We start from the raw sequence: 22,995 nt of genomic DNA on the forward strand, positions 1-22,995 counted from the left end.
ATAGTCAGTGGTGGAAGAAGTACTCGATTTTGTTACTTAGGTAAAAGTATTTCAGTATCTGTTTAAAAATGTACTTAAAGAGTATAAAGTAAAAGTATTTCATGCAGAGTTTGAGATGTAATGAAGCTTCAAATGGAGTGATTTTGATAAAGATTTGTGCTGAATTTCAAAAGACACAAACTAAATTGATCATTTTCTTTCCCATCTGTTTTTATTTGTATTTTTGTTTCCTCAAATTATGAACATGTTAAAAAATAAACCCTCTGGCTTTTCAGCAGGTCTGAGACAATCAGAAAAAAATACTTTTACTTTTCAGTCCTGTTCAAAAATGTAGTGGAGTAGAAAGTACAGATACTGCTCTCAAATGTAGTGAAGTAAAAGTAAAAAGTACCAATTTTCATCATCATCTCTGAGTTGTGAAAGTACATTTTACAGGTTCTGTTAGGAATGGGTCAACATTTCCTGCAACAAGATCAAAAATAAAAGTGCCAAATGCAAACATCTGGAAAATGATTCTTTTTAATATGTTGCATTTTTTGAGACGCTTTAGCTCCAAAAAACAGTGGTAAATGTAAAACGAAATCAGCTCTGTAGCCTCAATTGTGAACTTGCACAATTTATTCATTACAAATAAGGTCAAAATCTGGTCTTGTTTTTATTTTATTTATTTATTTATTTATTTAAATTAGGACTTTGCATATTAATCAACATTTCAACAAACACCATCAATGTAAATATGCTGGAATTAGCACAATAGCGAGTTTACATCCATTGTCCTAAGGCAGGTCAAAAACAGAACATTTAAAGAAACACACAGACGAGACAAAAGTGCACATAGACATGACAACAAGTGAACCACAATAGACCATTCTCTCAGTTTAAGAGGCCACAAGAAGAAAATAATCTACATGTGAGCATGTTGTCTCGTTCTTATGGACCCAATCTCATGTCTCATCTCATTTTGTGAAAACTGTCTCTCTAATATTCATGTAAACATTTGCATAACAATATTAAAATGATATCAGTCCGCACATATACTATCTCTGTATCTGCTGCTCTGTGTAAACCCTCGTCTTGAGCCATTCGGTCTCCTCCTCCTCCTCCTGTCCTATGGTCTCCTGTGACAGAGGAACATATGGACCAGTCTGAGCTCCAAACGAGCAGCCGGACTCAGTGACTCAGTGTGACCTCAGATCTGCACTGCGCTTTTCTATTGGGTTTAGCAGTAGCGCACGCAGGAGACTCGGCTAAACAGTACCCCGAGTTAGGCAGGGATGTACCATCATGGATCGCTGTGCTGTTTACCTCTGAACACTGATACTGCGAACATGACCAAACTTTACAGAACAATAGAAGATGCCGGGCCATACGCCGAGCAGCTCGCATGTGTCACCAACAGCCAGTTTCCCCTGCAAGCCACAATAGTCAGCTCATTTAAATCTCTGAAACATGTGACCGCGCAGACTCATTATGAAGTACAATATGGTAAATGGTCACTACTCATCCATCCGCTCACACATTTGTACAATGGTGTGCGCAGACACTGGGGGCGAGGAGGGTTAAGTGTCTTGCCAAAGGACACAACAGCAGCGTTTATCTGTGGGAGCTGGAATCGCACCGCCAACCTGTGGGTCAGTGGATCTAACCGCTCTACCAGTGATGTTTATGTCGGATCTTCAGATCAGAGGACGGACACTCTACCAACTGAGCTACTGTCGCCCGCTATCTAGTTTTCTGTATCGTTTGGGCTGTTTACCATGTTATTTAGATTTTGTTAATAAAAGATGCCAAAATATGACCGCTCTCCCTCATTACCCTACTTGTTTTTTTTCTGCCTTGTTTCATGACCAATTATATAAAGCACATGTGTCAAACTGAAGGCCCGGGGGCCAAATGTGGCCCACCATGTCATTTCATGTGGCCCGTGACAAGGTAAATTAAAATGTATGACTGTCTTAAAATGTCAGTTTATCAGGAGATACACAGTTATACAGTAATTTTTTTTCTCTTTTTTTTTTTACATCTATGAAAATTTGAGGGGAACCATTTTGCTGATGTGGCCCTCGGTGAAATTGAGTTTGACACTCCTGATGTAAAGCGTCTTTGGCTTGCAGTGAAAAATGCTATATAAAACCATTTATTAGAGGAGGAGAGGAGAATCCGACTGATAGTCGAACCTCGGATTCAGGAGGAGCAGTGTGGTTTTCGTCCTGGTCGTGGAACACTGGACCAGCTCTATACTCTACATCGGGTCCTTGAGGGTTCATGGGGGTTTTCCCAACCAGTTCACATGTGTTTTGTGGATCTGGAGAAGGCATTCGACAGTGTCCCTCGTGGTGTCCTTTGGGGGGTGCTCCGGGAGTATGGGGTCCAGGGCTCTTTGCTAAGGGCTGTCCAGTCCCTGTATGACCGGAGCAGGAGCTGTGTTCGCATTGCCGGCAGTAAGTCAGACCTGTTCCCGGTGCATGTTGGACTCCGCCAGGGCTGCCCTTTGTCACTGGTTCTGTTCATTATATTTATGGACAGAATTTCTAGGCGCAGCCAGGGGCCGGAGGGGGTCTGGTTCGGGAACCAAAGGATCTCATCTCTGCTGTTTGCGGATGATGTTGTCCTGATGGCTTCATCGAGCCAGGACCTGCAGCAGGCACTGGGGCGGTTTGCAGCCGAGTATGAAGCGGCTGGGATGAGAATCAGCTCCTCCAAATCCAAGGCCATGGTGGTGAGTCTCTGCCCCAAGTGGAGGAGTTCAAGTATCTCGGGGTCTTGTTCACGAGTGAGGGAAGGATGGAGCGTGAGATTGACAGGCGGATCGGTGCAGCGTCTGCAGTGATGCGGTCGCTGTATCGGTCCGTTGTGGTGAAGAAGGAGCTGAGCCGAAAGGCGAAGCTCTCGATTTACCGGTCAATCTACGTTCCTACCCTCACCTATGGTCATGAGCTCTGGGTAATGACCGAAAGGACAAGGTCGCGGATACAAGCGGCCGAAATGGGTTTCCTCCACAGAGTGGCTGGGCGCACCCTTAGGGATAGGGTGAGGAGCTCAGTCACACGGGAGGAGCTCGGAGTAGAGCCGCTGCTCCTACACGTTGAGAGGAGCCAGCTGAGGTGGCTCGGGCATCTGCTCAGGATGCCTCCTGGACGCCTCCCTAGCGAGGTGTTCTGGGCATGTCCCACTGGGAGGAGGCCCCGGGGAAGACCCAGGACACGCTGGAGGGACTATGTCTCTCGGCTGGCCTGGGAACGCCTTGGGATCCCACCGGAGGAGTTGGAGGACGTGTGTGGGGTGAGGGAAGTTTGGGAGTCCCTGCTTAGACTGCTGCCCCCGCGACCCGGCCCCGGATAAGCGGAAGAAAATGGATGTATTATTATTATTATTATTATTATTATTATTATTATTATTATTATTATTATTATTATTATTATTATTATTATTATTATTATTATTATTATACTGTCAAAGCCAGACATAGAGAGACTTATCAATGCCTTTGTTTCCAGTAGGTTAGACTACTGTAACGGCCTGCTCACTGGCCTCTCCAAACGAGCCTTAACCCACCTGCAGTACATCCAGAACGCTGCTGCTCGGGTCCTGACTAGAACCAGGAAGTACGAGCACATAAGTCCTGTGCTCAGGACTCTGCACTGGCTTCCTGTAGCTCAAAGAATAGACTTTAAAGCAGCTCTGCTTGTGTATAAGTCTCTCCATGGCCTAGGTCCAAAGTATATCTCCGACATGTTAGTGCCATATGAACCATCTCGCAATTTGAGGACCTCAGGGACCGGCCTCCTGCTGATGCCCAGAGTCAGGACTAAACATGGGGAATCAGCGTTTCAGTTTTATGCAGCTAAAACTTGGAACAGTGTTCCTGAAGATGTGAGACAGGCCTCTACTTTGACAATGTTTAGGCTCAAAACGGTTCTGTTTAGCTGTGCATATGACTGAAAGGTTTTTATTCTGCACTTTTCTCTTTTAATGGTAATTTTATGATGACAAAAGAAACATGGACTGACGGACTTTTATTAGACATAGTAAAGTGACAGGAAAGTAATTGAGAAGTGACAGGAAAATTTTGTAAAGTAATGGGAAAGTTCTTAAACTGAGCAAGACAGTGTTTAAAGAGTGTGAGAGAGAGTTTTTAAAGGGTGCAAACGAGTGGGTGAGAGAGTTGCAGATTGGGTGATTATTTATGTTTGGATTTGTGTGATTTTAATGTCTTTCTTATTCTGTAAAGCACTTTGAATTACCTTGTGTACGAATTGTGCTATACAAATAAACTTGCCTTGCCTATTATTATTATTATCATTATTATTATTATTATTATTATTATTATGAAATTTCAATGTTTCAATTTTAATCTAAAATATGACATTAACATCTGCCATTTCAAGTTTAAAACATTTAATTTCACTTGTTTGTAAAAGGCACTTGAATTAAAATATGAATGCATAAATCATTATTTAGTTTTAAATTTGCAGTAGTGTCTCTTTAAAGACCTTTGCTTCATGTTGTCTCAGATTAATGAGTTTGTGCCTAAAAATAAGGTGAGGTGTGAGGAGAGGAGGGACATATGGAGCACTATGGGGGAGACACAGAGGGAGCTTCACTCTCCACAGTGACAAACTGTGGCCCAAACCCAAGTCTGTCAGGCTGCTGGCATTACACTGTAACGTCAACATGTACAGTAATGTTATGTAAGGCAGGGTGCATTTCACTTGAATAACAATTAAGGCTGTGGTAATTAGCAAAGACTCTAATTAGGCATGTCTCTATGGAGTGTCATTATGTATAAACCTGCTTACCCTATATAAACATGTTCTGATATGCATGAAATTCTTGTGTTTAGCAGTTGCTTCATGTTTCAGCCTCAAACGTTGACACTCTTGGATGTCTTTAAACTCTGCACTGTGAGGTTTAAGGCGAGATAAGTTTTACATGAGCAGTACATTTGTTTTAATGTGCAAGTCAAGGGTCGGGTTCCAACATTTGAACCCATTTCTTCGCGTCGGCTTGGATTTGAACTTTGAACTTGAGCGGGGCAGGTCAGGAAAAAAGCTGTCCCACGCATCATTAGTACTTTATTACCTGTGTAGGGAAATGTGTCCTCTGCATTTGACCCACCCTTCAATGACTCTGGGTTAAACTGCAGGAGCTTAGCATCTTAGCTGGAGGATTTGACATATGGTGTGTGGTATGGCTGATGGAGGAGAGCCCAGAGGACACCCACACAGACTCAGGGAGAACATGCAAACTCCGCACAGGCACAGAAAGAACATGCAAACGCCACACAGACATGGGGAGAACATGCAAACACCACACAGACACAGAAAGAACATGCAAACTCCACACAGAAACAACATGTAAACGCCAGACAGACACAGGGAGAACATGCAAACTCCACCTGGACATAAAGAGAACATGCAAACTCCACCTGGACATAAAGAGAACATGCAAACTCCACACAGACATGGGGAGAGCATGCAAACACCACACAGACAAAGAAAGAATATGCAAACTCCACACAGACACAGGGAGAACATGCAAACTCCACACAGAAACAACATGTAAACGCCAGACAGACACAGGGAGAACATGCAAACTCCACCTGGACATAAAGAGAACATGCAAACTCCACCTGGACATAAAGAGAACATGCAAACTCCACACAGACATGGGGAGAGCATGCAAACACCACACAGACAAAGAAAGAATATGCAAACTCCACACAGACACAGGGAGAACATGCAAACTCTGCAGAAACACAGGAAGAACATGCAGACTCCGCACAGATACAGGGAGAACATGCAAACTCCACCCAGACACAGAAACATGACATAACATGCAAACTCGACACAAAGAGAACATGCAAACTCCACAAAGCATACAGAGTGAACATGCAAACTCGACACAGACACAGAGAGATCATGCAAACTCCACCCAGACACAGAGAGAACATGCAAACTCCACACAGACACATGCAGAGCATTCAAACTCCACCCAGACAGAGAAATAACATGAAGACTCCACACAGACACAGAGAGAACATGCAAACTCCACACAGACACAGAGAGAACATGCAAACTCCACACAGACACATGGAGAGCATGCAAACTCCACCCAGACAGAGAAATAACATGCAGACTCCACACAGATACAGAGAAAACATGTAAACTCCACACAGACACAGAGAGAACATGCAAACTCCACACAGACACAGGGAAGCATGCAAACTCCCTCAGAAAGGCCCAAAATCTTGCTGTGAGTTGGGAATACTACTAATACCCTTGACACTGTTACAAATACTGCATTACTATATATAATAAATATAAAGCTCAGGGCTGATGTGAAGTGTGACTCACCTGTCCAGGATCCTCTCTGGCGCCCCCTTCATGACCAAAATGTGTCCTGCAGGGGTCTCCTCACACCCGTGAATGGAGAGCTGCAGAGACACAGTAGCAGCGTTACACACAGTTTTTAGACACACACACAAACACACACACACACACACATCAGTCAAGAATTAATTTGTGAAGAAAAGTTGTGAAGAAAAATATGCTGAAAACGACAGGAAGTAGAGAGTTATTTTAGAGAGTTCTGTACTGTTGACACTACAGAGAATTCTATCCAAACGTTTGGCACATCTTTTGGACAGATAATCATTTGTGAGTACATTAGAGGGGTCTTGGACCAGTGTAAAAAGCGGTTGCTTGGTAACAGCTATGGAATTCCCTGGCGTGTTGTCATCATTTCTAATGGGGAAGTACAATTTTGAACTTATAAAACTGGAATTTAAAAAAAATAATAATACAAAAAACTAACTTTTTTAGCTAAATCTCTAGTAAACTTAACTGTGTTTCAGTAAAATGAGTGGTCCAACCTGTCAGAGGCACTTTAAGTAATATCTCTCACATTGTGGAGACTAAAATCTGAATACACATTTTAGGGGGAAAACAGGTTAAAGCAGATCTATTGTGATGTTGTTTAAGGTGACATCAGCTCCATTGGACGTCACAGTTTGGTGGACTTGTTCCTTTTATTATGACGTTTTATATCAACATTGCAATTTAAAATGTCCAAATTTTAATGGGTGTCATAGATTATAACTATTGATTAAAACAGCAGCAGACACAAGCCCAATATCTTCAGGGGTTTAGGTTAAGTTAGGCAAGTTGTGCCTATGGTTAAGGTTCGGATCTGTCTAAAGTGAACCGTCCTGCCCTGTCTGAGGGATCTGAAGTGTACGCTGGAGAGTACTAGCTCCCAGGGACAACCAGCATAGTACGGATCACTTTAGCAAAGGCATGGCTACACAAGAAATGAGATGATTAGACAAGAGAGAACTCAAGACGACAAAAAGCTGATATAAACAGAAAATAATCATTATTTACAGTTGTGACAATTTCATATGTTGTGCCGATACATGTCGCTAAACGAAGCACAAATGCAGCAGCTGTTTTCTGTTTATTGATGCACAGAACTCACCTATAAAGACCAAAAATATAATATTTCCAGTGTGTAATGTATCTAACATGAGCCAAACCCATGTGTTACATAAAGAGATGCTGAAACATGGAGCAGAGGCACAGAGAAGTGACAGAAATGGAGAAAAAACTGGTGATAAAGCAGAAGACGTTTTATGTTTACCACGTGTCACAGCGCCACAAACTAAACACAAACTGTGCCTGGTGCGTGGAAACACAACTGGGCTGGACTGATCCGCCCCAAGGTGACCCCAAGTCATTCGTGCTAGAAGAAAAGAGGCTATAATGTCCCAAGAAGTATAGAAACCAAACATGTGTGTGTGTGGGTGTGTGTGTGTGTGTGTGTGTGTGTGTGTGAGGGGGGGGGTGTGGGTGTGTGTGTGTGTGTGTGTGTGAAGAAAAGAAGGATAATATATGGTCTGTGTCTGCCCAAACACCTTGTCAACACAACAAAAGCAGCCCCTTCAAATGCATTGTGACTGCTCCCACCATAGTGTCTATAATAACAGTAATAATGCATTTAAACTCCTCTCACACATCTGGTCCTGCACTTGTGTTTTGGAGCTGCTGGTCTGCACATTTGTCATATTCCTCTGCTCACTTTTTCAAAACAAAAGCCTCATATTGAGTCGGACATGACGGAGAACTCTGCAGAGAGCATTTGTTTTCTCTACTGACGGAGCGTTCATTCATTCACACCTCCACCTTCCCCCTCCTTCTCTTCACATGCATGCTCCTGTCACGTGCACTCTCTCTCTTCACGTGCCCCCTCTTCTCACGTGCACGCTCCTCTTTCATTCAGACCAGAACCTTTCACTGTTTCTTACCCTCTGCTGTTGGACTCTACCCAGATTGACATGTGCAGCTCTGAATGAGTGTTACACATGCTCTTACTGAAAGTGATGGGGAAAAGGGACGTCATGATAATACTTGAATCTGATTGGTTGAAGCATCATAAGACAAAAAAAACCCCAAAAAAAACAAAACACTCTTTTGCTACTTCCAGTTGAGAGAAAAGAATAGACATCTTTCCTTCCACAAAAGCATCATTATGTTTGTCTTGGGCGTGTCACCTCTGGCTCCGCCCAAACCACAATACTGCTCTATGATTGGCCTATTGCGCCAGTGAGAGCCTGCCAGCATGTAACACTTTACACCTGTCACTTTAAAGAAGTGAACTATCAGCGAAACTACTTACACTGATCAGTCTTCCTACATATACACAAATTTCACAGTACTGTATATTTTTGTATTAGTATTCAGTCAAAGACTAGTGTCAACTGACAACAGCAATAACAGTTGAACTTGATCTCATTCACATGCACTTCCTGTCATGTGCACGCTTTTGTCACATGCACATTCCTATTACGTGCACACTCCTGTCACGTGCACTTTCCTAGCACGTGCACGCTCCTGTAACAAGCGCGCTCCTGTCACATATACATTCCTATCACGTGCACACTCCTGTCACAAGCACGCTACTGTCACATGCACTTTCCTATCACGTGCACGCTCCTGTCACATGCACATTCCTATCACATGCACGCTCCTGTCACATGCACATTCCTATCACGTGCACGCTCCTGTCACAAGTGCACTCCTGTCATTTGCACGCTCTTGTCATGTGCACACTCCTATCACATGCACATTCCTGTCACATGCACACTCCTATCACATGCACGTGATAGAATGTGCATGCTCTCGTTATGTGCATGCTTCTGTCACGCGCACGTTCCTGTCACATGCACACTCCTGTCACCCGCACACACTCCTATCACACGCACGTTCCTGTCACATGCACACTCTTGCTATGTGCACAGTCCTATCACGTGCACGTTCCTGTCACACGCACACGCTCCTATCACATGCACACTCTGGTCTTTGCTATCGGAGTCACAGCACATCTAATATCTGTAAAATTGCCTTTTTCCTGTTGCCTGTAGCATTGCCATTTTAAAAACAGGTGTTGTCGCCAAGTCAAATCTCCAGATGGGATAAGCAAGGCATGAAAGTGCACGGTTCAACTCCCCTCTGCTTCTTCTAATTGCCCATATGCCCATGAGCAAAACGGTATGGCTTAGCAACCTTTTATAGTTTCAAAGTTAGCAATTCAAGTCAATCCCTTTAGCGACACCTTGTAATTGATGCTAACTTTTCTCCATAAACCGCTACTTTTTGTGTTCGTCTGTCACGCCATCAACAAACAGACTGCGATAAACTATAAAAATGGGATTTATTGGGAGTAGGTGTAGCTTTGTGCAAGTTTACAACGTAGAGTTTTAGTGCTTTGGTAGTTTGAAGCCAGACAGAGGGAGAATGCTAAGCAGGAAACGCAAAAAACTAAAGCTAGCATAAAGCAGGATGAGAAAGGTTAAAATGAATATGCATGAATCTGAAACGTCGCCAAAACAATGGTCACTCCAAGGAACAGTTGAGTTTTTGAAAAGTTGAAATTGCCCTATATCTGTGTGTAATATCTCACTGCAGGTACAGACGCAACTGCCATATGTTAACAGTGTGGGATAAGATAAGGAGGAGGGAGAGGAGGAGGAGGAGGAGAAGGGGGGATAAGAGGAGGGGGAGGAGGAGGGAAAGGAGGAGGAGAAGGGAAAGGAGCAGGGAGAGGAGGAGGGAGAGGAGGGAGAACAGGAGGAGGGAGAGGGTGGAGGAGGAGGGAGAAGAGGAGGAGGGAGAGGAGGGAGAAGAGGAGGTGGGAGAGGATGGAGGAGGAGGGAGAGGATGGAGGAGGAGGGAGAGGATGGAGGAGGAGGAGGAGGAGAGAGAGGATGGAGGAGGAGGAGGGAGAGGATGGAGGAGGAGGAGGGAGAGGATGGAGGAGGAGGGAGAGGATGGAGGAGGAGGAGGGAGAGGATGGAGGAGGAGGAGGGAGAGGATGGAGGAGGAGGAGGGAGAGGATGGAGGAGAAGGAGAAGGAGGAGAGAAAGTAGTAGGGAGAGGGTGGAGGGAGAGAAGGGAGGTGAGAAGGAGAGAGAGGAGGAGGAGGGAGAGGAGGAGGAGGACAGAGGACAGAATCAAATGTACCTTCACTTTAGCTGTAAATGTCTTGGTTTTGGCTACAATAATGTGCGTGAACAGATGATAAAACCAAACCCAAAACCTGCAGAAATATCACTGTGTTCACTCATGAAATATCACACTGTAAATAGTTTTATTCTATTTATTTTCAAGCCCTTTTAATCATTTTATGGCCTGCTCAATATTCCAACAGCCATATGTTCCGCCTACACACTGAGGAGCACAGAGCTCTATACGGGGGCCTTATATCTTGAGGTGAAATAAACTGTTAAACCTAAAAATACAACAAAATTAGATATTTTACCTCCCATATGTACAGTATATGGAGTGCAAGTAACGTGTTTTATTCCGTGACACAACAGCAGAACATGTATGTTTAATTACCTATGTTAAAAAGTGTAAATGTATTTTTGTACACGACCAGTCAAAAGTTTGGACACACTTTTTCATTTACGTTTCCTGATTATTCACACTGTAGATTCTCACTGAAGCATCACAACTATAAATGACACAAGCGGAATGTTGCAAAAAATAAACTCAAAATAACTCATTTCAAAACAGCCTTTACCCTTTGCTTTAAACCCTGGTTTTCATTTTTGTCATTTCTTGACCTTGACAGAACAGCTGTGAAGTGAAAAACGCAGATGTAAATATAAATAAAATATAAATGATTTAACTTTTTTTCTTCACTACACAATTCCATGTATCTAGCTTCATGTATTTGATGTATTCCTGAGGTATATAACATGTAGAAAGTAGTAAACATTAAAAAAAACATAACATAGTGTCCAAACTTTTGACTGGTCCTGTATAAATAAATTTATCAAAAGTGTGTCTTTAAATGTATTGGAGTTGCCTCACCTGTCAGCCCCGTCTCACCTGTCGGCCTCCTGCATCACCTGTCAGTCCCCGCCCCCAGCCTCACCTGTCAGCCCCGTCTCACCTGTCAGTCCCCACCTCACCTGTCAGCTATCTCCTCACCTGTCAGCCCTGTCTCACCTGTCAGTGCCCGCCCCCAGCCTCACCTGTCAGCCCCGTCTCACCTGTCAGTCCCCACCTCACCTGTCAGCTATCTCCTCACCTGTCAGCCCTGTCTCACCTGTCAGTGCCCGCCCCCAGCCTCACCTGTCAGCCCCGTCTCACCTGTCAGTCCCCACCTCACCTGTCAGTTATCTCCTCACCTGCCAGACTCTGCTGTTTAACCCCAGAGCAGCAGACTTCAGAGGGGATACACACGTTTCCATTGAGCAGAGATATACAGCCCATCTCTGTGGTCAGGCCTTCATTACAAGCCTGACCGCACAGCACACGCACCATCTACACATCTGCACATCTGCACCAGGAGGCACACCCGATAAAGAGCCAGTGTGGGTTAGCTAAGGCACTGAGGAAGGAGAGGAGGAAGAGGAGGAAGAGGATACTGACAATACTGACAAAAATGTGTATCTCCATTTCTTCAAAAATCTGTCAGAAATGTGTCAGAACATACCTGGAATCGACCCAAAACATGCACAGTGGGTCAAATCCTCCCGCTAAGGTAGTCCTGACCAAGACTAGCTCAAGATCTGGAGATGGGTCCACTGCTCCTGACAGGTTTAACCCAGAAACGCTAAAGAACGGGTCAAATGCAGGTTTAACCCAGAGACAATAAAGTGTACCTTCTAGCCTCCTCAATATTCCAATATGCAAAAAGAGCCATTTTTCAATATATGTCACACCTGTAGCTGGATGTTTTTTGAACACACTTTGACAATTTCACAGTGTCCCTGAAGGGCCACCGTATCTCCCCAAAGCACTAAAAGGCAAACACGTGTACACATAGCTCTACAGATGTGTCCAAAATGGAGACAGCGTGACGCCAGTGGTACTTTTCAACCAAAAACTAGGCCATCAAAACAGGTCAGAGCAGAAACCAACAAGAGGAGAGGGGAAGAAAAATATGGGTTGGAAAGATATGCCAAAAAAATAAATAATAACAATTTAACTGCAGCTTTGATCAAATTTAGAAATATGTTTACAGTAAAAAATGAAATTACAGTTGTCATTTCTGATCTAATTTCTGTTTTAATCATATCAGATAGAAAAGCATCACAAAAAGCATTAAAGGAGCACTATGTAACTTTTTTGGTGTAGCCAAACTAGCCTCTTGACTAATTCTGGCATGTTAAACAGTTACTGTTGGTCAACATGCACTGTCCGCTATAAATAAATAAATAATAAATAACTGGCCACCTGCCCATCTCCATGGATGTAACACCTTTGCCTGGAATGTTTCATAGCAAGGCATTAAAGGTCCTGTATGACACAAAACTGATTTGTGTAACTTAGTCATGTTATAATGTTGTTTCCTCCTCAAAAACAGACCTGGAGTTGTGTTTTGTTTCATTCACACATGTTTGAGTAACACTTTATTATTAGTCTGTCTACATTTCCAAAGCTCAAAATGCTCTGTTCCACCTTATAATGTCATTTTGTGGTACTTTTCAAATTAACAGATCCTTTAGTTCAGTAGAGAGTGGCAGATCAAGGGCTGATTGTAATGAAGGTGTGTGAGTTTAAAAACACAGTGGAGCACTTCCTGTATTACTGCATGACATCACAAAGTGGAACAGAGTGTTTTCTATTTGAGAGAAGTTTGAGAGAACTCCTAAATATGCAGGGTTTGTGTTAAACATATGTTAATGAAACTAAACACAATTCCAGATATATTTTGACGAGGAAATAACATTATAACATAGATCAGAGAATAGCATAACATGGGCCCTTTAAACATATCTGTTTCCATGGAAACAAACAGCCGATCCCCTTTAATTGAACAAATGCAAGATGAACTTGCCACAAAAGTTACATAGAGTGCCTTTAATATTCTGAATTCAAGCCATATATGAAGTAGTCTAGATATTTCAACTTTTGCACTTATTACATCTCTGCACATTAACACAAACACTATGTTTACATGTAAATAAAGGAATGATGAGTTTGCACAGGAGGTAATATCCAAGCTTTCAAAGCCAGAGGAAACAGTCCCGTCCCCCTGGCATGTGCAGTCTCTTAGCCTCATGCTAATATTTACCCAGCATAAATAAATATGCAGAATCAGGATATTAATGTTCCAATGCTCTGAGGGAAACACCCACACCACATGAAACCGCTAACTCAACATGTGCTCTATGTGGTCTGCATGCGCAAACACGTTTGTCTTCATGAGTACAGTGTTACATGATCATTATGGCTTTAATGTACTCTGAAGGGTCAACTATTTATAAGGCAAAATAAAACAAGAGATGTTCAACAGCTTAAACATGGCAGACATTGTTCAGATTCTGAAGGTGTCACTTAAAGGTGCTGTACCTGATTTTGAAACGTGAAAAAAGGAACATTCTTTTTAAACAGTTTGCAGTGTTAATCCTCACTTAACGTATGCATTCTCACCATGATGAGTTTATAAGAGCTTCTCACAACTTTCAGAGACCAGAGCTAGTTGTTGTTGATGTTACAGACATTCGCTGCCACTGTAAAGTTAACAAGCTGCACACTTTCTGATTATGCTTTCTTCTTACATACAGAGAGTACACAGCAGACTTATTTTGACCTCAAGAGCTGCTGATATATATATATCTGTACTGGCACATATTCTTATATCAGGTACAAGCTCCTTTAAATTTAAAGGAGCTGTATGCAGCCTGCGGTCTTACAGTAAAAAGTACTACAATCACAATTGAACCTGGGTTTGCCCGCATCATAACCTACAGACAGAAGGTTGTCCTCATTTTCTCAGGCTTCATGTGAAAGATCAGAACCTCCAGAATTCACTCCCTGAGCTGCACAGGCTGCACTAGCACTGAGTCATGATTGTTCTGCAGTTGCTGGGTTTTAGGCAGTGACCATTCAGATCAAAGAGAGGCATTTTAGGTTTAAACCAACTGGATTTAGATGTAGAAATGGGCAACCCAAAACTAGAGAGTGCACAAACCATAGTTTTTTTGTGACAGGCCCATAGAGTACATCTCCTCCCACATGTCCTCCCTGCTCTCTCATGGAGCTTTCAGAGCCCTGTATATTTGATGTGCACGTGTTTAAACAATGAGAGCTAAAATGAAAACGCACACCCAGCAGAAAAAATGTTTAATGCTTGATTTCACCTTTATTTGACAACTGTGATTCTGCAATATCTGTTATCGCTCTTTAAAGAAATGGAGAAGACAGAGCCTTTACTAAAAGTGCCTACACCAGGAACAAATCTGGACTAAACCAGGTTTCAAAAACTATAAAGGACCAGATCAATCATGACTGAACTTTTTCTGATGCTAAATGGAGCCTGTAAACTGCATCTTGGGCCTGACCTCGGTGGCCTCTCACACACAGGCCTTTGAGCTGCTGTATTTTTGATGTGCACATGTTTAAAGGATGAGATGAGAATATGTGAGAGAGCAGAGTCTGCGGAGGAGGAGAGCTTTAACCCGGGACTGTTTGGACCGGGTCTTATCCCCTCTGAGTTCTGATGGGTGTGAGGACTGGCAGGTGGATTAACCAATCACATTCATTTCTGGTCACACATTGTGGCTTACAAGTAAAAAGTAAAATGATTTTGTAGCCACAGCTGCCCTAGAGCAGACTGATGAAAGTGAGTCTACCAATCTCCCACCACCAACACTCAAGGTGCTTCAATTGGAAACTAAAATTGAAAGATTGTTGCACTTTTCATTGGGTACAGATCACGTTCTCCACAAACTTCAGCTCAAACAAAGATAAAACAGAAGATATCTCTCGTCTGAGGTGGTGCTGCATCACAAATAAAGCGGGAAATGACAATGAAGCAGAAACCACACTCACCTATTGGCTAGAGGAAAGTCCCTACCTGTGTTACTTGTCAATAAAGGTTAGGCTGCATCAGATTTTAGCAATGTTTGGATTTCGTATTTGGATTTAACAATTATATCTGACATATGTGCATGGAGCTGGGCCATCAGAGGCAGCTAACGAAGCGTCAGACCATTAGAAAGTTTACTTCAGAAAATGTGACAGCTGCATGACAGGAGGCAGACAAACCACAGAATTATGACAACTTCATCACCTCTATCCAGACAATAAAGACACACATCAAGGTGATACATGACTGTACAGGCCGTTAGAGCATTATACCAGCGTAAATACATGTAAATGCTGTGAGGATTAGCCACAGCTCTTTACTTTACCAGCCCCTGTAACTGATGAACCTGTCAACTACACTGTTCCTTGTGATCTGTGATATATTTTTGTCTAATTGTATGAAATGGCAGAGATCGTTAATTTCCTCTTGTCATTGCCTATTTTTCCTTCCTTTTCTATCCTTTCCTTCCTTTTCATTCTGGGGTTTATTTTATTCTTGCTCCACAAACTACGGAGGCTTGTTTAGGGCAAAAAGTGTGTGTTGGATCAAATCAAGACAGGTTTGAACTGCCGCCTTGCTGTTGGTGGATGAACGCTCTTCCTGGTTCTTATTGTGTTCACGTGACATCACAACTGTAGAATCTCTTTAGTTCAACACTGAGCTGGGACAGGTCAGTTTTCAGGTGAACTTTGACGTGTAACTGTCAGATTACAGATGTATGGACCTGGTTTATGGTTAATATCTGTGTAATCACTGGGCTTATCCACATAAAACAAAAACTGGCACAAAGTTCAATGTCTTCTGTCAGTAAATACATAAAAATGAAAGGACTTTACACCATTAAAATAATCTTTGGAGCCAGTCCCACACAAAAACTGATAAGCTTCAACATTTGTGTGTCATAAGTTTGGAGATTTCTTTCAAAAACAGTGAGTTCCACGTTTACCTGGTACTTGTTGGTGGAATTGAAGGGGATCTCGGCCACTTTGGGGTTTCGGTTCCTCATCTCGGACACACTGCCGCAGCAAACCTCGATACATTTGAGCAGAGCCGACTCCGAAGCGTCTCCGGCCGTGTCACGCTGAAAAAACAAGAACAAGAGGATGAGAGGGTGAGGAGATGTACTGTTATTGTACAGTTTGGATTATAATATGGAGACAGTGAAGTTCTGTATTTGACTAGGACATCTATGTATCCCATGTTATTAAAATTCATGTTTTTTTGCTTTCATTGCGGTAGAAATATCAATCAATTTTTCTTTGAATCTTGGTACTTTTTTAAAGCTAATTTAATTCTTATTATAATTATTATTATAATTATGATTATTAATATAATTATAATTATGATTATGATTATGATTATGATTATTATTATCATCCATCATTTTTTCTTAGAATCAAAATTAAGTTTAAAATTTCAGTATTGTGATATTTAACGTGGGCCATGCTGCAAAAAATAATACAATATAATAATAATAATAATAATAATAATAATAATAATAATAATAATAATTATTATTATTATTATTATTATTATTATTATTATTATTATTATTATTATTATTATTATTATTATTATTATTATTATAAATACTCATCAAGTTTTGTTTTTTTTCATTGATCCCATCATCGGTTTTATTTTGTCTAATTTAAAAAAAACAAAACAAATAAAAATCATTTCAATATTATTTCCTGAACATACACAAAACAGCTTTAAAATCCTCATGTTTTTCCAAACCACATGTTTTAACTGACCGAGGAGTGACCGTAGACCTCTTCTTTAAAAACACCATTACAAACGACTCAATTGAAACGTTATTAAATGCATAGCCCTAATTTGGCACAATCACATCCATGGACCAGCTGAGCAGCCTGGACACCTTTAGGTACTGCTGTGCGAAGTCTGAAAGAAATCAGATCACTCACATCAGATGGAACCGTTCACATGACATTTCAGTAATCTGAGAACTCCAGAAATCAGACTTTGGTGTTGTACAGTATGTCCACACCTCTCCACACTTCTCTCTCCAGTGTGTTACAGTGGCTCAGAGGAGTGGTGTCTCGTCTCCGTTGCCGTGTCTCGTCTCCGTTGCCGTGTCTTCTCTCTGTTGTCATTGATTAGACTGAACCTGAGAGCTCATACTTTAGCTCCATTATGCTCCTCATGTATTATTCAGGGGCTTGTTTTATCTTCAGAGCGCCGCATGTCTCGTCTCATCGCAGCTTTAGACTCGCACAAACACAGATGGAACAGACGACTACATTTCCCAGATATAACATTTTCATCGAAATAAGTCATATTTAAACATTTAGGTGTTTTATGACTATTACTGTGATTTCTTAAATAGTTTGAGTCAAATAAGTTTTTTCTGTCAGTGTGGTGTTGAACTGGGAGGTCATGTTGTAGCTCTGGATTCTCAAATGTCTTTAGCGTTTTTGGCTGTTGTTCAGTTTGTAAAAATAAACTTCCGTCATCCAACAACTCATTTGACCCGTTATCAACAAGTGCTGGTGTTAACAGTGACTGATTCTGACTGATGAAGAAACTTTTGATTCTTAATAAATATCGGGGTGCATTATTTTCTGTTTTCGGCTTGGAGTATATATGTACTTTTAACTCTGAATGAGAGCATTTTTAGCTTCTGTACACAAACTGAGCACATAAAAGTTGCTCTAAATGGAATGTTTTTAGCGCGTTAGCTTCAGATTCAGAGCACAGGGATGGGATCTTGCTCTCAATGGGGATTTTTTTTTTGCCTGTTAGCTTCAGTACAGTCAAAGCACATGAATATGGCTCTGAATGAGTGTTTTTTTTGTGCGTTACTTTGTGAACACAAACGGACCACGTGTTAGTTGTTCTGAATAAGAGCAGTTTTAGTACTTGAACTTTGCGACTCATGGCACTCATTTGATTCATAAGAGGTACATTTTGCTTACATTTTGGGCATGTTAGAAGTATTTTAGTGGCTGGAGTATTCAGGGGCTAGCCAGGGGAATATTTCATTCAGAAACAGACTGTTGCTGTTATTTTTTAGCTCGCTGTGATGCCACTACATGCACAATGATTGTTCTGTTCTGTTTCCTCTCAGGCTGCAAACAGCAAGAGTGAAATATAAAGAACGGCACAAGTACATTTGCTCTGAAGGGCAACAAAGCTTTTCTTCATTTTTGGCAAATGTTAAGTCTCTTTTTCATGTAGTTTTGAGAATATGCTTAATCTATATTGGGTGTTAAGTTCTCATGATATAAACATCTGAAAATGCAGGAATAAGAGCTAAAAATGCCATGTGTGTGGCCTCGTGTGGGTCATTTTACTGTCATCTCACTTTTAAAAATCTAAAGTAACACATTTAAAGGCACATTTAAAGGCACATTTAGCACGTTTCTGTTCGCTTGACATATCCAGACTGAATATTGTTATTGTGATGCTCCAAACCACATCAAAACATTCTACTGTTTGTTCATCTTTTACACAGAAGAGTACACATATTTGTCTGTGGTTCATATGGTACTAATATACACATTCAAATCCATCTCACACTCTGAGGACTTCGGCTGGTCCCAGAGTCAGGACTAAACATGGAGAATAAGCTTTTTAGTTTCATGCAGCTAAAACCTGGAACAATCTTCCTGAAGATGATGAATCAAAGACCGAGGTTGCTGAGGGCGTGTTTGAATTTCTTCTTAAAAACAAGGTCTGGGTGAACTTGAAATTTGTTCTCCACATGAAGAAGGTTTGTGATTTAGCTTTTCTTTATCTACGTTCAGTGCACCAGGTTTACTTTTTACCTCAGGGACCGGCCTCCTGCTGGTCCCAGAGTCAGGACTAAACATGGAGAATCAGTGTTTCAGTTTTGTGAAGCTAAAATTTTCTTCCTAAAGATGTGAGACAGGCCTCTACTGTGACGATGTTTAAATCCAGGCTCAAAATGGTTCTGTTTATCTGTGCATACTGGTTTTTGGTTTTATTCTGCGCTTCTCTTTTAATGTTCATTTTATGACGATTATTTTTTTATTTGTTTATATTCTGATTTTAATGTCTTTCATATTCTGTACAGCAGTTTGAATTACTTTATGTATCCATTGTGCTGTACAAATACACTTACTTTGATTTGCCTTTATATTAACTTGCAATAATTCATCCTGTATTTTGCAGATGCTTTGAGTTCCCATAAACAGCCCCTCTGAAAGCTACAGTGGAGATAATGAGGGTGATTCTGATGACACAATGCTACTACAGCATAGCCCTGCTTCAGTGAAGAGTAAAGAGGACACTCGCCTCTCGTAAGCTCAAGGATCATTCACATGTAATGTCAACAGTGATGTCATATTATATTAGTTGGAACTTTTACGGTACATGTTTTTTGTTTGTGTGAGTCTGCAGACAATTAAGAGCATCCTAAAAAACAAACCAGGAGATGATGGAGTCCTAAGTGAGTATGCTCGAACAAAAAGCCAAGATGGAAATAGCTCTGTGCTGACGGAAAGGTCGTGTTGTGAAGCAACGGCACTTATGAAGCACACACCTGAAGAAGGAGTAATCAAAGAGAAGATGAAGCAGACTTTCCACCGTCGTAAAAACTTGATCCATGACCCTCAGAACTCTTCAGAGATCTTCAGTCTTTCAAGATTTCTGGACATATCAGGGCTGTAAGCTATTCTGTCATGAAACTATTCTTTTGACAAATTTGCCTTTTATTTTACTATTATTTTAAATAGTAATTTTAATGTTTTCAAACAGAAGACTTCAGACTTATGTTTGGTGATCCAACCTGAACGTCAAGATCTGGCCCTATGCTGAGTCTCCCTCAGAAGTTGAAGATATGTTTATATGTTTATATATTGTGGGTGGATTGTCATTTGTATAAGTGTGTCATCTATTTTGATTCTTCTTCACCTTCTGCCTCCACCTCCTCATGAGTGCTGGAGGCCAGGGAAGTTCTAAGCCAGACAAGCCAGTCATCAGCTGAAGAAGTTCCTCAAGGTGAGTCCTCAATAGTCCTACATGACTTGTCTGGTTGATTTATTATCAAAATAATTTTATTTGAAGACAGATTATGAAGCTAAAAGGAATCTGTTACCCCAGTTTAATCTGAAGGACCCCCTCAAAAACAAACCATGCTCCATGTCAAAAGGTTTATCCTCTTAAATAAATGTGAATTCAAGCTGTTTTTACTCTATAGTGGTGTATGGAATGTGTATATTGGCTCCACCAGTATATTCAGCTTGCCTGTAGACGATAGAGAGACCATGGACTAGAATAGTGGTGGAAAGGCTGAGTAATGATTTTATTTTCTTATTTTAGACAGGGACCATCACCCAAGATCACCTGCACAGCATTAAAGAAAGTCAATGCTACTCGCCTGTGGCTACACAAAGAGCATGATTCACAAGTACAACATCCTGAATGACAAGCACGCTCTACCATGTGAGTCACCGGACTCTGTTGCATTTGTATATGGCATCTCCTATGACAAAGATCTAATAAATGTGTACAACGTCTTTTCAGAACACCATTTGTGACATAGATGTCGGTAACAGTAAAGTCAGTCTCAGGGTTGCAGAGTTATTGCAGTGATTTAATGAATGTCATATTTTTCTTTGTAAAATTATTTGTAAAATGCCCATGCCAGAGAATGTGCTAATGGACATTGTTAAGGAAAAACACTTAGGATTAAATATGCTCAAAATGGTTGGTAAAAGATTTATGGAACCTTTTCCAGGTTTAGAAAGCATCTCACAAAGGCACATGAAAGTCATTCCAATGTTCCGGTTGAAGGCCCCTCTCTAGAGGATGTTGTGATTTTGATGAAGCTGAGACCTGAGTTCCTCCTGTAAAAGTCTTGTTCAAAGTTACCAGAAAGTTCTGAAAAGTTCTTGAAAGTTGTGCTGCTACAGTAGTTGGTATACAAACACTCTACACTAAACTGCATGATACAGTGATACAGGTTCAAATGAAAACCGTGCAAATTTCTGTAATAGTTACAAAAATGACAAGTTGCTTTTTGTCACTTTTGCCTTAAAATGCATTTGTCTTGGTGGACATTTTAGTGCTTTTAAAGCTGCAGGTACAACAGATGGGCTGAATGAAGTGAATTTTACATCTTTTCACTTTTAAAGCATTTGATAAACATCTGTCATACTGTGATCAATCACACCTGTTTATTGTGTCACTGTTTCATATAAAACACTGTAAAGCAGTATGTGTTACACTGTGTGCAACTGAATCAAGATTCCATTGTTACACATACTGATTTTGTTTTGTTTAGAAACAGTAAAATTATGATCTTGTTGCAGTAAAATATTGGAGTAAAATAATGACAGAGTAAGTTAAGGATTCATCTTAGAGCAAACAGTAGGACCAAATATATATATTTTTTCACAGTACAATTTTCTTCAATTAGAGTAAAATGTACTGTGCAGGGTCTAGGATCAGCAGCAAACTGGACACACCTCAAAGACTATGACCACTCAGACTCTGTATTATCTATAGACATGATGGTTTCAAAGGGTGGTTAGTGCAGGGGTCTCCAACCTGTAGCTCTGGAGCTACCAGTGGCTCTGCAGCCTCTTCCAAGGAGCTCACCAAGGGTCTTCTGAATTATACGTTTTATCATTGTAAATGTATCATTTTGATGCTCAACTTTGTGCCCTAATAAACTGGATAATGGTTTATGTTTTATAAGCATCTAACTGCGCTGCATCTGAGCCTTGCTGTGGCTCTATGTACTCGATCTTTAGCGACCACTAAAATTAGTAGCTCTTTGGCATTTTCATTTTGTAAAGGTACCTCAGCAGAGGAATAAGGTTGGAGACCCCTGGGTTAGTGCACGTCTAGAGTGAGAGACATAAGTGCATGTAGGGCTTTCAAGATTAAATGCATTTTGAAAGATGGAAAACATGACTATAATCAAAGGTGCTGTACCTGATTTTTACTGTATTAAAATGTGAAAAACAGAACTAGTTAATTTTAAACAAATCCCAATTATTCACAGTGATGAGTTTATAAGCACTTTTCACAACTCTCAGAGGCCACAGTGGAGTTTTACCATGATGCTAAAGCTAACAATTAGCATCATAATGGGGTACAGGGCTGGTCATCCATCATTTTGATTAACAGAGTTTAGTGCTCTACTTGATTTTGCAGAAATCTGTGATAGTTTTCAGTCCCCTGTGATACTTTCTCCCCTTTTTCCTTGTAAGCAGCCTTATTGTTTTGATACGGACAGACCATGCATGTCTCTGATTGGCTAATCCACCTGATCCAATCACTGAACTCAGGGAGATTCACCGGTGACCAGACTCACACCTTCATAAAGTGTAAAGAGTGTATTGTTCTCTTAACAGCTCAGCTTCACATGAGACAGCAAGTGTTTGACAGCAGGAGCTCCACACTGATTCAGTTAGTGCCTTTATAGCACCTTGGACCTGATTCATGATGTCATGATTTAAATGAACAGAGGAAACTAAAGCAACATTACAGCATTGTCTGCCAGCACAACACTTTCACTAATTGGCTTTGTGCATCAGCTCAAACTCGAAACTCTCTCATTCCCTGCGTAGCGGTGGTCCTATCTGCTCCATTTTGCTCCACTCATAAGTTACGTAACAA

At 41.2% G+C, this 22,995-nt stretch overlaps 1 protein-coding gene across 1 annotated transcript in view; it reads right to left on the reverse strand.

The window, feature by feature from the left end:
* atp1a2a (ATPase Na+/K+ transporting subunit alpha 2a) overlaps window positions 1-22,995 on the reverse strand; it is a 169,896-nt gene that overhangs the window by 61,988 nt on the left and 84,913 nt on the right. Inside the window, exons 11-12 of the mRNA XM_055228471.1 lie at window positions 16,331-16,465; window positions 6,357-6,436 (exon numbers count right to left, since the gene is read on the reverse strand). Of these exons, the coding sequence (XP_055084446.1) occupies window positions 6,357-6,436; window positions 16,331-16,465 (215 nt within the window). The remainder of the gene's footprint in view (window positions 1-6,356; window positions 6,437-16,330; window positions 16,466-22,995) is intronic.

The sequence above is a fragment of the Periophthalmus magnuspinnatus genome, chromosome 17 (genome assembly GCF_009829125.3).
Source record: "Periophthalmus magnuspinnatus isolate fPerMag1 chromosome 17, fPerMag1.2.pri, whole genome shotgun sequence".
Taxonomy (NCBI): domain Eukaryota; kingdom Metazoa; phylum Chordata; class Actinopteri; order Gobiiformes; family Gobiidae; genus Periophthalmus; species Periophthalmus magnuspinnatus.